The sequence below is a fragment of the Cibotium barometz genome, chromosome 4, assembly GCF_041138505.1.
Source record: "Cibotium barometz isolate CiBa-2024 chromosome 4, ASM4113850v1, whole genome shotgun sequence".
NCBI lineage: Eukaryota > Viridiplantae > Streptophyta > Polypodiopsida > Cyatheales > Cibotiaceae > Cibotium > Cibotium barometz.
The window spans coordinates 23,361,065-23,377,050 of NC_141049.1; the positions used below are offsets into that span (position 1 = coordinate 23,361,065).

At 41.4% G+C, this 15,986-nt stretch overlaps 1 protein-coding gene across 2 annotated transcripts; it reads right to left on the reverse strand.

Moving 5' to 3' along the window:
* Nucleotides 1–688: 688 nt before the first annotated feature.
* On the reverse strand, nucleotides 689–10,054 carry LOC147639053 (uncharacterized protein At3g49140-like). Of its 2 annotated transcripts, none has more exons than XM_086786885.1 (12): nucleotides 9,689–10,054; nucleotides 9,249–9,369; nucleotides 7,042–7,288; nucleotides 6,656–6,749; nucleotides 6,447–6,514; nucleotides 6,203–6,328; nucleotides 5,805–5,948; nucleotides 5,452–5,638; nucleotides 5,210–5,337; nucleotides 3,875–4,027; nucleotides 1,327–1,422; nucleotides 689–1,133 (listed from the first exon to the last, which is right to left on the reverse strand). In XM_086786885.1, the coding sequence occupies exons 1-12, from the start codon at nucleotides 9,738–9,740 to the stop codon at nucleotides 1,029–1,031; spliced, it is 1,521 nt and encodes a 506-aa protein (XP_086643011.1). In that variant the 5' UTR covers nucleotides 9,741–10,054; the 3' UTR covers nucleotides 689–1,028. The 2 variants fall into 2 exon arrangements, with proteins under 2 accessions (XP_086643011.1, XP_086643008.1); XM_086786882.1 differs by having other exon boundaries at nucleotides 5,210–5,376; nucleotides 9,689–9,985.
* Between the last annotated feature and the right edge of the window lie 5,932 nt (nucleotides 10,055–15,986).

Here is a 15,986-nt window from a genome sequence, read left to right on the forward strand (position 1 = left end):
TTTATAGCCCCAAAAAGTTCCTAATCACAACCTAAAATTGGGAATCAACCTTTCAGAAAACCTCGCCATATGTCAACAACTCAAGTGCCTCTTCAAGAGAAGTTTAAGACTCTCAGTTCAATGTGTCCCTACATCACACACCTTCTCAAATACCCGTGTCTTCCCTTGCTCACTCATGCATTGATGCTTTAACACCCTTTGTCCCACCCTTGCTCACCCTTTCTTGAGTATGAAAAAGGGAGCCAACAAAAGTCTAGTCTTAACACTGTTGCCTTTCGAAAGCCACCTTCCTTGCATGAAGCACACCATGGCGCCCTGTTGAGCACCATATTTGTTGGACAGAGGGAAAAAAATATAGTCAACTCTACCAAAAAGAAGTGTATAAAGAATTAGAACATACTACTGCAATGACAAGATCTTAAGGTTGCAAGACATCAAAGACTGCAATATACCTATAACCAACTCCACACTGTAAAATAATAACAGTAGGAACCCAACTTAAATAGAGGGTTTAGTTTCCTAATCTTGAAATGACCGCAGGCAACTTTAAGCACATCTCAAACGATCCTACAGGGTGCCCAAGGACCAAATCCAATTTCAAAAAGCAACGACTCAGACCAAGAATGCCTACAGTGCTGACAATCCTTTTATGTGCAAAGGACCCAAAGCTCAAAAACGAGCAACAAAATTGCCACAAATCCCATCAGATTATTTTCCCTTTTTTGAAGATACATTCCATTCACTCGAAGCAGTGAGCTTACCAGCATTTTCTCCTCTTTTTGAAGTCTCCTAAACCTAATATTGACGTCCTCAGTGTCAGCTCAAATAACTGGTTGCAACTTTTCCAGTCCCTTGCGCTCCTGGAATAACTGCCATTAAGAAACTCTTGACAAATCAGCTGCCACACCGTCTCTGACAAACCAATGGCAAAAGATCTTTAGAAATCGGCAGGTATTATCCATCAAAAGGCGAGGACACACATATCCTGTAACTAGAGAGAGAAATCTTCCCACTTCAAACAAGCCCAACTAGGAAGACTTCCCCTGAAACCTTCGCTTCCGTCGCCCCCTAAGCGGAATTTGTGGGAACAGTAGCTGGTTCAAAATCTGCTCGGCATGCTCTTCAGTTGTGGCCTGCACAACCATAGCCAGCAACTTTCTTTAGATGTGCCTTGAAAGCTCTGGAACTCTAACTAGGTATCCTTTCCCCAATTCATCTTAAAGATACACTCGGCATTAATGTGGTCTTTCATGCCATTATCACCAAAATTTCATAAATATTTGACAATCATGAATTTGGCAGTACTTCAACAGCATGAAGACATACCCTTTGGCTGAAAGAGATTCTCACAGTCTTCACTTCCCTTCCACAATGAACCCGTAGGTCCATACCTAAGCTATCAAGCTGCAGCAATGCCACTTCCTGCATTTTATTCAAGAAGCTGGATTTACCTCAACCAAATAGCATGAACGTCCGAGTTTGTGAAAGAATAAGTCCAAACTTATAAAGCAACATTACTTGAAGAATGAGAAATATAACAGGAAGACCTTTATATTTTTTAAATTTTTTAAACCTTCACACATCCGCCACTACCCTTCAGGCTTCAGCATATGAGAGCAGATTGGCTTCAACAAGAAGCAATTGCAGTCCCAACTAAAACATTACTCTTTTTCTGGAACTAGTTCTCCTTTAAGGTGATAACCCAATCCAAAGGAGGCCAATCGATGACTTTCTTGTGGTTGGGTATCACTTGCTACATAAGCAGCCACACTAATGTGTTGGAGGTGGACACAAGCTCTAGAACGGTTCACAAGGCATCCATGTCCCTTCCTTTCCTTGTTGTCACCTTAGAGTATCTATCTAGTGATTGGACAAAGAACCATTGCAAATGTGGTGTGGAAGTACCGGACTTATTTTATAAGGGGAATTTTCCAAGGTATTATGGGTTGCCAGATAATCTGGAACTCTATGAATTCTGATTTCACATATACATGGTATGATGTGCACACGTACACGTTCATATTTATGAGATATGGACATTTCACTTGCAAGAGGACACATGTGGAGGTCAAGATTTGGTGTGGTGTCTTTACAAAGGTTTAACTGGCATGGAAATGCCTGAAAGATGGCCACAAAACATAAGTTTCATGGGATTTTATTCATTTATATGGTTTATAAGGCTTTTAAGTGTATGTGTACACACTCACTGATGATGGGCAGCCAATAGCTAATAATTTATTAGTCAATACACACCAGAGGTGAACTATTTTAATGAACTATGGATAAAACAGGCGCCTGGAAGCTACAAATAGCTCCACGAGTTGCTAAAAAGGGCTGGGGGAGTTATTTTGAGCTAGTCGACTTGCAAAAGAAGGCAAAGGAGGTTATTTTCAGCTGGCCGACTTGCATATGTGCATTTTGCTGGCTTGGGCGTGTGCTTTTCAAGCTCTCCTCTCTTGCGCTAGCATACAAGTGGTGGTTTGCTGTTTTTCTGTTCTGGACAGCCCCATAGCAACCCCTACAGTAGTCCCTCTCCGTCATGTGCATAAGCAAGGCTTCTCTGACTTGTATCACACAGCCACAAGCTCGCCTATTGAGTGTTTTACGGGCTGAAAACAGAATTTCAGAAACAGACAGCTTGTTTCTTCACGACAGATTAGTGTTTTATGTTTGCTCTTGGGTGCCAGAGATGTTTTCATAGTGACCCAAGCATAGACATTACCTCTAAGAGCGATTCTAGAGAGTTTAATCGCGAAAAGCTGCTTGCTTTTCGAGAAATCTCGAAGACTTTGGCCTTGACTTACAAGTGCAGAAGTTTATGAGCTTATGGGACAATGTTCTCGCAAGTTCAATTTCTCTCTTTGATTGGAAATCATATGTACTTGGAAAATTCTGGTACTGCACACCCGCATCCTTTGTTGTACAAATACTTTTCGTCGAAGGGGTCAAGCTGTCCCGTCTAATACACGTGGTTGAAGCCCATCCCAAAACCTGCCCTAAACACAGCTAAAAACAAGGTTAGTCCTAAACCAAATCTTGAGGTAGCAAGCTAGCTCACCTCCCAACCACAACCAGCATCCACCAATCTACCCTGAACCAAGGCTAGGGCATCTTGCACAATCCCATAGGCTTGAAAACCTAGGGCTTCTTGAACAATCCCATAGGCTCGTGTCTAACTCCAACGTCCCATACCACCAAAGCCTGCTCGAAAGCCTTTGACACGCCAACCTATCACCTTGCCATGAGCGTGGCTTCAGCATGTCTGCTCCCCTGGAAACCTTCTATGGTGCATCTACACAATTGTGTCTCATAATAACCCAAGCTCTCACTTCTATAGTGATAACTATGCCATAAATAGCTAACTTGCTATAAACAACCACTAAGCTTGTTTTATCAATCCAAGAAGCCTAGCCGAGTATCTACCTACTAATCCCTAATCCCGGGCCCCCTAACCCCGCTGGATTAGATCACTAAACCGCAGATTAGTGTCCACCAGGTACATAACAAGGAGACACCTCAAGCATGAGTTCACTTTTTACTTAAAAGAGGCTTCACATGAATGTCGCAGCAAACGAAAGACTCATGGATAAAATGAACTCTCTCAGCGCTCTGCTTCCAAGGGAAAAAGGGAGAGAAAGGAGGGGGACCCAGCAGTAGCTAAAGCAATTACCTCTACTTCAAGCCCTTTTCAATGCAGGTGTCACCTTCTAATGCAGATGACACCTCATAGAGAGCAGCACATCAAAGACACGTGGACAAAATATTTAATAAACTCTTTCAGCATTCTGCTTCCAAGGCAAAGAGGAGAGAAGGGGAGGAGGTGTGTGGGGGGGGGGGGGGGGGGGGGGGATCCAGCCATGGCTATAGCAATTACCTCTACTTCAAGTCCTTTTTGATGCAAACACAAAGATTTCAGTGAATCCTCAAGGACTTTTCCACGGGCATTCAAGCGTTCGATAATTGCAGGTCCTGCCCGAGCAAGAATATCTGGCTTTGCTGACTGGAACTCATGCGTGTCCACAGTTGACTGCAGAGACAGTGAAACAACATTGATACAGCATTGAGCATCCTCACACAACTAATTAGACTAGATAAACTCAATGAGCAGTACATGTTTTTTTTTTTAACTCAAGAGCACAAAATGTATGGGTTGTACTACAAACAAGGCTAGACTTAAGGTTCAGCGTAGATTGCAGCCCATATTGTGAGCCCTATTTTTTGAACAAGAGGCTGAGAGAATGCACAAAAGTAGAATAGGATGCACCACCCATTGGAATTGTGAGGCCCTCAACATAAGAAACAAGGTTTCAGCGCTACCTACCTGTCAGCAGATGCTAAGTACCTGTCCGGGCAGCTTACTGTCAGTCTGTTATGCTAACTAGCAGTCAACTGCACGCCAGCAATATAATACAAGCAAACTTTGTCTAATTAAAGAAGTCCTTCCCATTCATCAATCATTGTCCCAAAACAACAACACAGGCCAGTGCACCAAAAGGAACAGAACGCAGCCTCAAAAAGCAGCCCTATCTTAGTGTGAAAGCATGCTTTGGGGAAGCATGGATCGTGGGGCTGTCCAAGTTTTGGGCATGGGCCACGGCCCACAAGAGACCCACAAAACTAGGTACCCTCTCTATCTACGGGCCACTATAGCTCATGCATGACAAATCCACTACCAAGACTGCCTCGAAGGATGTGAATTTTGTAACATGCATACAGTGGTCGCTTCCATAGCATCTTAACCTCCAAGAAAGTATCAAGGACATTATACTCGATCCTCCAATTATTCTTAGGAAGCTTCAGTTGCTTTCAGCATTAGTCATAGTCACAAGAAACGGCCGTTTCAATCCATGGAATCGCGTTTCTCCGTTTCAGGACCCCATCCGTTTCCATGGCCGTTTCTCGTTTCCCAAGTGATATTGTCACTTAAAACCTCATTTCCCCGTTTCCATTCCTCGAGCGTTTCCATTCCTCGAGCGTTTCCATTCCTGTTTCTCGTCTCTGGTGACTATGGCATTAGTACGTGATATCATTTACTGCTTTCTCCATAAAAGTAATTACAGGATTCAAATAGCAGGTTTATGACCAGAGTTGAAAAATCAATCATTTGCTTATTAGAAACACATCACAAGGACCACATTGAGCTTGTTACAACAACCATTAAAAAAAACACTAGCACTCCCACTTCAAAAGACTTAAGGGTGAGACATACCTCAGCTCTAAAGTAAGAAACAACATGTATGCTCTGAATATCCAGCTTGTAAAAAGATGTTCCGATTTCAATAAGCTCAGCTGCCTCTTCGTTGTTCTCTTCTGCTCCTGTGTCTGTGGCCCTGCCATCTGTAGGTGATAGCATCGTGAACTCCGTAACTATATCATCTGAGTCACCTAGCTCAGCATCAGACAGCCAAAGCAAAGACTTTCAATTGATATTTGAGCTTGAACTTGCAGTACCGTTAATTGTTCCTTCCACTTTCTCAGTTGATTGTTCACCGTCATCCTCTTCTTCACCACTGAATCGGTCCTGACAAAGCCGTTGCACATAATCCTCTTCTTCATCAGTCAAGCGGCGCACTTCACCAACAATTCTGAGGCTCTGAGAGGGCTTTTCAATCTTCTCATCATTATCTGCTAGTGCAGCCTTGCACAAGTAGAACACAGTTGTCAGCATCAAGAAGATTGTAATTGAGCTTACAAACAATATATCCGTCATTATTCTAACATAAAACAAAAAGGATGCCATCAGGTCATCCGATTGAACCAGTTACAACTCCCATAAGAAACACTAACAGCAGGGAAGCCCATACCGCACTTAAAGCATCTGCAAAATCAAGGGGATGGACAGATTGAAGAGTGTCAAGACCACTCCAATCTCCTATAGATTCTGAAGATTCTTCCTCCAGCTCTTCTAAAATGAGCTCGGTACCCTCCTCGGTGAAGATGACCCAACCCTGTGCCCAAACATTAGTTAGGAAAAGATGGCAAAAGCTGCAAAATCTCTATGGCAGTACAATAAAATAGCATTACAACCCATAAAGAAGCCATATCATCAGGACAGTTTAAAGGGCAAAGAAACAGACTCCAAGGGATATGCAGTGGCGTGCCTGACATAATTCAAACTAGCTAGCAAGGTGACGGTACTTGCAACTGGCCATTGATTGCTACTGTGAAAATTAATGCAAGTCGAACACCGCCAGTATCCTACCTCATCCTGTTCGTCTTCCTCCACATCTTCAGAGTCATCCTCAGAATCCTCTGCAGCACTTTCTTTATGGACTTCTTGTTGTTCTAGAATCCAATCCTCAATACTTACATAACCTATTGCAACATTCTAGACACAAAATTCCCTTTCTCAGAATCACGCCTTAAACTAGGCTTAGCAACAACATTCCAAGCAACAGAAAACACATTCACTTGCATGCGAGGTTGATTCAAGTTTTGCCTCATACCATCTGCTTCCGTGCACTACTGAGAGTTGTCAGGAACTCGCTGTCATCATCAATCTGAAAATAGAAGTCTTGCACACAAATAGCAAACCTTCAGAATCCCTGCTTTGAAAAAAAAAAATCTGCATAATTATTAAACTAAAGCATCAAATAGAACATCAATCTCTTGAAACCTACACCCAACACGAAGAGCAATAAGCCAAAAAACAAACCTCCACGGTCATCGACAAGGTACTGCACCTCTGTCCCAAAAATGTGATCTTCATCTTCCCATAATGAGCCGAAAAGTATAGCATTCTGATTTGCCTGAACAACACCCACAACTCTCACAATCAAAAAATGGTTTAAGAATACCGTTATGGACTTCTGTTACCATAGCCTCATCAAAGCACACGAGAGTGCCCATGGGCACATAGCCTACTGTTGAGGGCTGAGGGTTCCCAAGATTCATCCCTAGTCTATGGACATAACTAAAGAATACTCTGCAAAAAGATGGGGGGAAGATTGAAGACAGTCCAGCACCACAAAATCCTGCATTCTTTTGGCACCAAACTAGGTAGTTAAAAGAATCGAAAAATAACTACATAATGCAACAGACCTCCGCAAGAGTACGAGCAACCTCAGCATCTGTCAACCTCCGATCTGTGTGCTCGATGTTCTTTTTCTTCTCAAAACTGGAGATATCTTCCAGCGGATGGTACCCAAGGTCCCCCAAATACGAAGATGCATCAGGCTTCGAGTCAGGATAATCCGCCGCAACCCATACTTCTGTTCTGTATTCTTGTCTCTTGTGAGAAGCTGAAAGATGCTCAAGCAGAGTCCCAAATGGATGCCTGTCATTAAAACTGGGCATGCATACATTACAAGCTTCAGAACACACACCCATCGCAAAATAAACCATCAGACTGGCCAACATAACGCTCCGGTCTAATCGCCAGTATACATACATACATACATACATATATATATACATACACATCACTTAATAATACCCATGCACATTGTGTGTGCCATTCATGCCACAACTCGGAAAACAATCCATATGTCTTCGTTTACCAAAATGTAGCACAAGTCGAAAGCATGCTGATTATGTGCTGCAATTGACGCTACTTCACCCTAATTAAGATACACAAACTGAAAGCGCATAGAGAGAAGGAAAGATATTCACCTTATCAACTGCATATTAATTGCATTTAGAATGGCTGCTTAGATCTGGATACTTGAATGATATGCATTAGCTACTTCTGCATACTACTGACTTTTTGTGCTATACAAGGCTAGAACCTGCTATGCCAGAGCTGCTTCCTGCTTATCCAGGCTTTGCTCTGCTGCTGGGGGACTTGGAACTACAGATCTGTAACTGAATGCTGAGATCTAACCTTAGCCCTGCTAGTTATAGGCCAATAACTACTCCAAACAGCTAGCCTTTTGCAAGCCCAAAAATCAAGCCATAAAAATGGGCTGGTTTACACATGCGTAGTCAACCTAAAACTGGTCGACAACTGCCCCTAAATTGTAGGATTATGCCCGGTTGTCACCAAATTGATTGGTGCATGTGGCATTCCCTCCTACTTAAGCACATCACCCAGCCATAGCTCCACACCCCCCCCCCCCCAAAAAAAAAAAAAAAGATCCTGAGGCAGAAGTCCTAGTGCCTTTTGCCACCAGGACTCACCTCTAAAGTGTAAGGCTTGAACCTGGTAAGGGCCCATCGTAGGTCAATGCTTCCCAAAGTTTCTCCCCCCTCTTGGAAGTACGAATTAAAATGAGCCATCTACTCATTTATATACCTTATTATGTGAGGTGCCCTCAACTTGAAGCCACTTTCATTAGCTTGATACTCAACTACTGTCATCATTAGTGGCTGTAGAGCAGCAATTACAATCTGCAACTCAATCCTCTAGTCCCCAATGACAAAATGAGAGGGCAGGACCCCTAATTCATACATGCGAGTCACTTTTGGTAGGACCAACAAATTCCGAGTGAGCCTGCCCTTTTTTCCATTCCTCACCAACGCATGGTCTTTTCAGGCTCTTTCTTGAAATCCCATCTCTCAAAAACAAACGCCCTCACAATGCAGGGTATAGTCACCACCATTTTAATGCTTCCACAATTCAAGAAGCACAATTACAACATGTGTGCCAATACACTGATGTTTTTGACACTCATTGCATTCCAACAACAGAGTTTTAAGTCGCAGAAACTTCAGAGCACATGGGATGGTTAGAGGCCTTCATCAGCATAAAGAGCACAGCCTGGGTGCTAGTGCCTTAAATCAACAAGCCCAAGATATTACTCATCGCTTAGACTAGACAAGAGGTGAGAATCCATCTTAGGAACAACCTGCTCATATTGCCTTTTGGGAATTCCTTCCATGAGGAGATATCCTTTCATAGACTTCATAAGCATTGATAAGACTCTAGGTTCCAGAAGCTAAACCAAACATGCTGAGATTAAGGAGTCACCCAAGGCAACAAAGATAACAAGCACGAGGTACAAGTGAATGCCGTGTCTCTCCAAATTGTGAGCAGTTTCACTCCCAGTGACACTTCCCCATAGTATTTGTAAACGACATTCTCTACAACAGAAAAGTGTGTATTGGTTAGCCTCTATACATTAACAGTGTTGTCTAGTCGTATATGTCAACAAACTAAAGACTTTGATTGACTAAACAATCATCATCATCCAATCCAGAGAAACAAAGAACGAACAACAATGCTGTTGACTGTGTGCACAGGCGCACGTGGGGCGCACATGCCCCGCATGCCCCCCGCGCGCGCACACACACCCAAAAAGAAAACCTACCTGACCGTGGAAGAGCCCCTGCTGCTCCTGATCAATCTCGAGACAACCCCAAAAGTCCTCTTAAATCCATTGCCAGCCCCAGCTTGGCAAGCCATGAATCCACTCTCTTGAGCTCTAGATCCTGTAGAATAGAAAGCAGTAGTTTATGCTATTTAGCGTGCGGGCCCAATCCCTTACATCACATGCATAGAAAGCAGGCCCAATCCCTTACATCAAATGAATAAAAATTGCTACAAAAATGAGTTGTTGATGCCAAACTAGTATAAAGTGCTTAACGCACAGCATCCATGTATGTGAAGAGTGATAAAGCTCAGAGATTTAAAAGCGCAAGACAGTGCAAACAAGGTGAGGGAGCGAAACCCAAAGTCACAGTACAGAAACCGAACCCACTTAGAGCTGATGGTTTCTAGACAATTGGGATGAAAAGAAGCAGAGGATACCTGGAAGAAGGCCACCGGCAGAGGCACACTCGAAATGGGCAGCGACCGCCATAGCCAGAAGCCCTAGAAATCTCCACAGAGGCAGAAGGAGAAGGAGAAGAACAGCAGCAATGGAAGACAGTCTCTCACCCAGCGTTGACGTCTTCGACCGTCAACCTTGACGGCGTGCACGACGCTGTTATCTCCTTACATTTTTTCGCACCCATATCCTTAATGGGGGAGCCTGACAGAATATCCTATTTTACAAAATATCATTCTACTTACATAGGTTTTAATTTTGCCTTCCTATTGGAGACCACGTTATCTCCGTTCCACCATTCACCCAACGCACCCTCAATAGCCCTTTCACATTGAGGGGTCTCGGACGGACATCATTGTCCCCAATGGATGAACCACCCGCCCACATGACAGTTCAACTGAATGCACACAAGAATGGGCGAGTGTTTCAAGCTACCTTATGTGCAAATGGCAGGATAGCCTCAATGGGTGATGAACCAGCCACCCACATGAAAGTTCAACTCTATGCACACAATGAGCGAGTGTTTCAAGCTACCTTACATGCATATGGCAGGATCTCAAGGAATTTGTACAATAGGGCACATGTTTCATTTTTTTTTTGGCGAATGAGAAACACACATGCTCTTTCATCCCTTTATGGAGTGAGGGGGAAGTCTAGACCACAATCCAACCCACGTCCTTGGAGGAGAGCCATCCCAGCTACTATCCTCACCCCACATATTCTCAAATTGTAAATGCTCTCAAATAAAAAGACAGAAGTGGTGCAAAGCAAAATGATGAAAAAATGTGGCTAGCATAGTAGCCAGTCAACATTTGTTCAGCTACTCGCCCATTGTGATCCCTTTGCGTGCATGGGGTGGAGGGTGAGTCAAACGCGTTGTTTGAGTGACACCTCTTATACTTGCCCATTGAGTAAATGGGCCGCCTAGATTTCATTTATCAAAAGAGGAGCTTGGGTATGGATTTCTCTAGAGAGCCATCGTGTACAAGGTCGAGATGCTATTTGAAACTCGAGTAAAAAGCCACAAACCAGCAAGTGGTGGGTGGATCAAGATTAAAGCCAAAAAAAAAAAGAGGCCACCCAATCTAAAAGCAAAAAAAAAAAGAGGCCCCCCAATCTAAAAGCAATGAAAAACTGGGAGGTCACAGACCCAACTATAAGCAAACAGTAATCTTGGACTACCAAGGTTCAAAAGATGAAGACAACATGAACACAACAAGGAGATCCAAACCTGAAAAGCCAAAGAAGTCCCAACATTAAGTGATCCTTGTATACCTGAAAAGCCAAAGAAGTCCCAACATTAAGTGATCCTTGTATACATGACCAATTTTTAATACAAAAATTACAATGTCTCAAAGACTCAATAACTCTCATGTTTATACTCGAATAGTCTCCTCGAGTCTTATATTAGTATAGATTAACTTGTTAGTCTAACTCCAGAGGTCTTGTTAGGTGACTCCCAAAGAGCAAGCTTAGGTCTAACTAGCCTAAGTAGTATTAGTCCTACACAGCAATCCTAAACCCTTAAATCACCCTTGTAGATGAAGTTCTGGAATTGAGGAAGGCAGGCAATGAAGGTGGATGTAAAATTGAGTAAACTTGAGTGAAGTATGAGAGCAAGTTAAATGTTGTACCCTAGATCAACGTGCATTTTTCTTTGAGCACTCGTGGTTTACGATCATTTACACTTCGCAATCCCACTAGATAGATTTGTCAATGGGAGGTTGAGATTTTTGAGGCAATCAATCATTTAAGCAAGAAAAAATTTTGAGCAAGGATAGGAAGTTGAGATTTGTCGGCAAACGGCTTGAGTGAGAAAACAATTGGCTCCAAAAAAAAAAAAGTAAAAAATCTTGATCGATCTCCTCAAAAAAATTATCCACTACAAAATATTAAAATCAACCAAGGAATGAAACTCCCAATGAACAACATTGCATATTTCATAGACAGTGGAAGAAGCTTGGGACCCAAAGATTTATCAAACTCACATTGAAATACATAAAGCAATCCTGAACAAAAAATATGTGTTAAAACCAAATTTTTCATTTTCAAGTAAAATGTTGGCACTTAATAGTCAAGAAACCAAAACTAAGTGTTTATTCCATGAACTACTATCATGATTGAAACATGTGTGTTTCATTCTAAAACCAAGTGTTTTAAAAAGCTCTTCACACATGTCATCATGAATCTACATATTAATCCCACCCTCCACTAATACACTCTATGATCAAACCTCATATTCAACCCATGTCCTTGACCATGTGACTCAACATGCTATATATGTTAATAAAAACATATAAGATAATGATATATTTTTTCCTAGACATAGCTGTCATTAAATTCCAACGAAAAGTTTCAAATTATAGTAGTAGTCCTTTATGATGCAAAAAAATGATATTAAAATCAATGTATAAAATTAGCTTATTAGATGTATGCTAGACTTGCTCATATTGGTGCTCTACGAGTAACCAGTTCTTTCAGGAATGTACATGCTATAATGTATGCTCCTTTGGGAGATAACTATTTTAATGTAATGTGTTCCACATTAGCCATTATCGTAGTCATCATAGTAGTCCTAGTCATAATAGTAGTAGTATTCATAGTCATAGTAGTAGTGGTTTACGAAGTGGTGATAACACACCATTTCTTCGTAGTGGCAGTGGTAGTGGTAGTGGTAGTGGTAGTGGTAGTGGTCTTAACACACCATTTCTTAGTTTTAGTAGTGGTGGTGGTGGTAGTAGTGCTTGGACATGTTGTCCAAGTATGGTATGATAGGTTGTAAGCCGATTTCAGTGCCAAGTATGGTATAACAGGTTATAAGCCTATTTCAGTGCCATTGGAATAAAACACAAAGCTTTCCATAGATACATGTGAGCTTTTGGAGGACCCCACTATGCACAGGCACATAGTGGGTAGCTTGATCTACATGACTATTACTATGCCAAACAAGCTATGTTGCTGGAGTTGTGAGTTAGTTTATGATGTGGCTAGATGGATTCTCAGGTACATAAAGTCCACAGTTGATTATGGACTTTTCTATAAGCTTGGAACAGAGATACAGCACACAGATGCTGATTGGGGAGTGATTGGGCTAGTAGTGTTGCAGGTAAAAGATCTACTAGTGGCTTTATGTTTTCTTTTAGGGGTGCTTCTCTAAGTTAAAGCAGCAAGAAACAGTCAACAATTACCTTATCAAGAACAAAGACAGAGTATAGGGGTGCTCTTATGGAAACTTGTGTGGTTTTAGAAGCTACTTGGTGATATGGGTGAGCCTGTGTGGATAGGTCCTTTTTTCATTTATTGTGACAACATGAGTAGCATATAGCTAGGGCCAATAACCCAATATACCATGCTAGGACGAAGCACATTTGGGTGCATTATCATTAAGGGAAAAAGTTATAGCAGGTGACTATCAACAAAAAAGATTAAGTGGCTGATATTTTCACAAAGGCATTGGGTATAGAGAAGCTCTATAGGTTTAGGAGCTTACTTGGAGTACAGTGTGTGGAGTTAAGCTCGAGGGGCAGTGTTGAGATATCAAGTTCAACTAGTGCTATGGATATTGATGATGATGTGATAGCTTCCATGCTTATGGCACGGTTGGTGAGATTATGTGGTTGATATTCTACCAATAGATGACAAGTTGTTTGACAGCCACATTTGGATTACTAGAGTATGGCATAGTTATAGTGCCACCTCATATAGTCGGTTTCACACTACGGATTGACCATTGTATGTTATAGTAGGAGATAATTTCCCTTATAGTATGTATTGATATCTCTTAAGTCTATGGTTATATCCTTCCATAAGAGAAGACTCCACATCTTGAATTTGTAGATCAGGAACATTAAGAACTGTAGTGATAATATTATCATATTCCAGCTTCTCTTAATAAGCTTCATGCCTTAGTTTTTTCTTATATCCTTCCATAAGAGAAGACTCCACATCTTGAATTTTTAGATCAGGAACATTAAGAACTGTAGTGATAATATTATCATATTCTTCATACATGTTGATCAGTTAATAAATCTATTGTATCCTCATCATTGTGATAGGTGCTTTGATGTTTGCTAATTGTTGGTGGGTATAAAGGCCTAAAAAAAAAGTGATGTATTTGCTACGTTTAAGTTGTTTCATGCATTTGTGACCACTCAAACTGGCAAGAAATTGAAATGTCTTAGAACTGACAATGGGGGTGAGTTCACATCTGCTGAATTTAAGTTGTTTTGTGAGTTACATGGGATTAAGAGGGAGCTTACAGCTCCATACAGCCCTTCATCAAATGGGGTGGCAGAAAGGTATAATAGGACTTTGTGTGTGAGAGTGCGGTGCATGCTATCCACCAGGCACTTAAAACCGCGGTACATATATGCAACTGCTCTCCCAACAATCAGTCCTTGAAAAATGGCATCCCTGAGGAGGTTTGGTCTAGTAAACTCGCCTCATATGACCATTTGCGTGTCTTTGGCTGCGATGCATTTGTGCATGTAAGGAGAGAATTGAGAAGCAAACTTGATGCTACGTCCATCAAAGGGATCTTCATGGGTTATAGAGATGAAGGTGAGATGGGCTATAGGATATGGTTACCTCAATTCAAGAAGATTGTACGCAGCCAGGATGTAGTCTTCAATGAGGCAAAGTTGTTGACGAACGACTTGTCCGTTGATGTAGATTCAAAGAGAGTTAAATTTCAGCCACCTAATGTGACAGAAAATGACCTTCCTGATGCTTTACTGCAAGCTGAAATTGAAAATCAGCTGGTTATTTTTGAGCCAGAAGAGGCTGGACAGCAAAGAGATGCTCATGAAGGTGTTGGACAGCCATTTGCAGGTGCTGATCCGCAAAATGAAGGTGCTGAACAGCATGGACAGCATGTTGAAAATGGTGTGCACAGCAGCCAGTAAATGCTGAAAATGGTGTGCACAGCAGCCAGTAAATGCTGAAAATCATATGCCTCCTGATTCATAAAAAGTGGAAATGAAGTTTAGAACAGGTTTATGGCTTGGGTTAACCAAGGATTACCCATAGGTCTAAGATCTTAAACTTATGTGAATAAAGAACTTATAAAAAGGCAGCTTCTCTCAAAGTATGCATTATTATGGGTCGAAAAGAAATGGTTTATGTAAGTTAAGTTTACGACTCGCATTTAGGAAGGACGAGAGTGGTTCATCACAAGACATCCCTAACTATCTCACTATATCAAGATGAGAGCGGTTCTTCTCACAAGACGTCTCAGCACGAGAGCGGTTCGTCTTAAGACGTCCCCAACTATCTCAAGACAAATTAAATAAAAAAAGAAGGTAGGCTTCTATAATCAATTACTTACTATTCTTAATTCTTTTTAAGGTCTAATTTTATGCCAAGAATTTATAAGAATTAATGGCCAAGTTTTAATCATGACTATGAAAATGTGAGACCCGGTACTCTGAAACTGAATACAGCCCATCAGAGGAGAGGCTAGATTTGGTGGCTATGTTTTTGGAAAGAATTGGGATCCGATTTATTATGATATGCAAAATACTATAAATGATATTATTTTTCTTTTAAGAAAGGTTATATTTATATACTTTGATAAAGTGGAGTGTGTGAGTGAAAGTGAAAAACAGGATTTTAATTATAGGTGGTTGAATGTTGCTTTCAATTTCCCTTTGCTTGAGTGGAGAGCTAGACGGCTAGACCCATCGGACTCGAATGGGCTCTAGGCTTAAGCTAATGGATCTAGAAATTTAGGAGTTAAAATTCTGGGAAATTTTCATAGGATAGATTACTCATTGGTTACTCTCTTTAATCGAGGAGTTCTGTCTATCTTGTTGAGCCCTAGGGAGCCACTTGATAGATCTATCTATCATGTTGAGCCCTAGGGAGCCACTTGATAGATCTGCCTATCTTGTTGAGGCCTAGGGAGAGCCACTTGTTGATAGATCTATGAGAATAAATGGGAAAAATGACTCGGTAAGGTGATAAATTATACCCTAGAGAAATCAAATGTATTTATTTACTAGGGTTTTTTATTAGAGCTTACACAAGCTACCGGGATAGTCAATAGTAGAGACAATGGTAGGAGAGGCCATCAGTGAAGATTTCCCTACCCCTTAAGTAGAATAGACTTATATTAACCATTTAGTATAAAAGGAGCGGCGGGCAGGGGTCTTACATTTGGTATCAGAGCAAAATTTTCATTTACATAGCACACCAACAAGTGTTAAACCAAGGTCTTTATAGACCTTAAATGGCTAGGCCTCATTGGGGATAATAAATTTTTGAAATATCCACCCTAAA

Coding starts and splice junctions, on each gene's coding strand:
- LOC147639053 (XM_086786882.1), bottom strand. CDS start 9,740: ATGGCGGTCGCTGCCCATTTCGAGTGTGCCTCTGCCGGTGGCCTTCTT. Junction 7,289..9,248: donor AGGGGCTCTTCCACGGTCAG/GTAGGTTTTCTT, acceptor ATGCATGCCCAG/TTTTAATGACAGGCATCCAT. Junction 1,134..1,326: donor GAATCTCTTTCAGCCAAAGG/GTATGTCTTCAT, acceptor ATGGTTGTGCAG/GCCACAACTGAAGAGCATGC.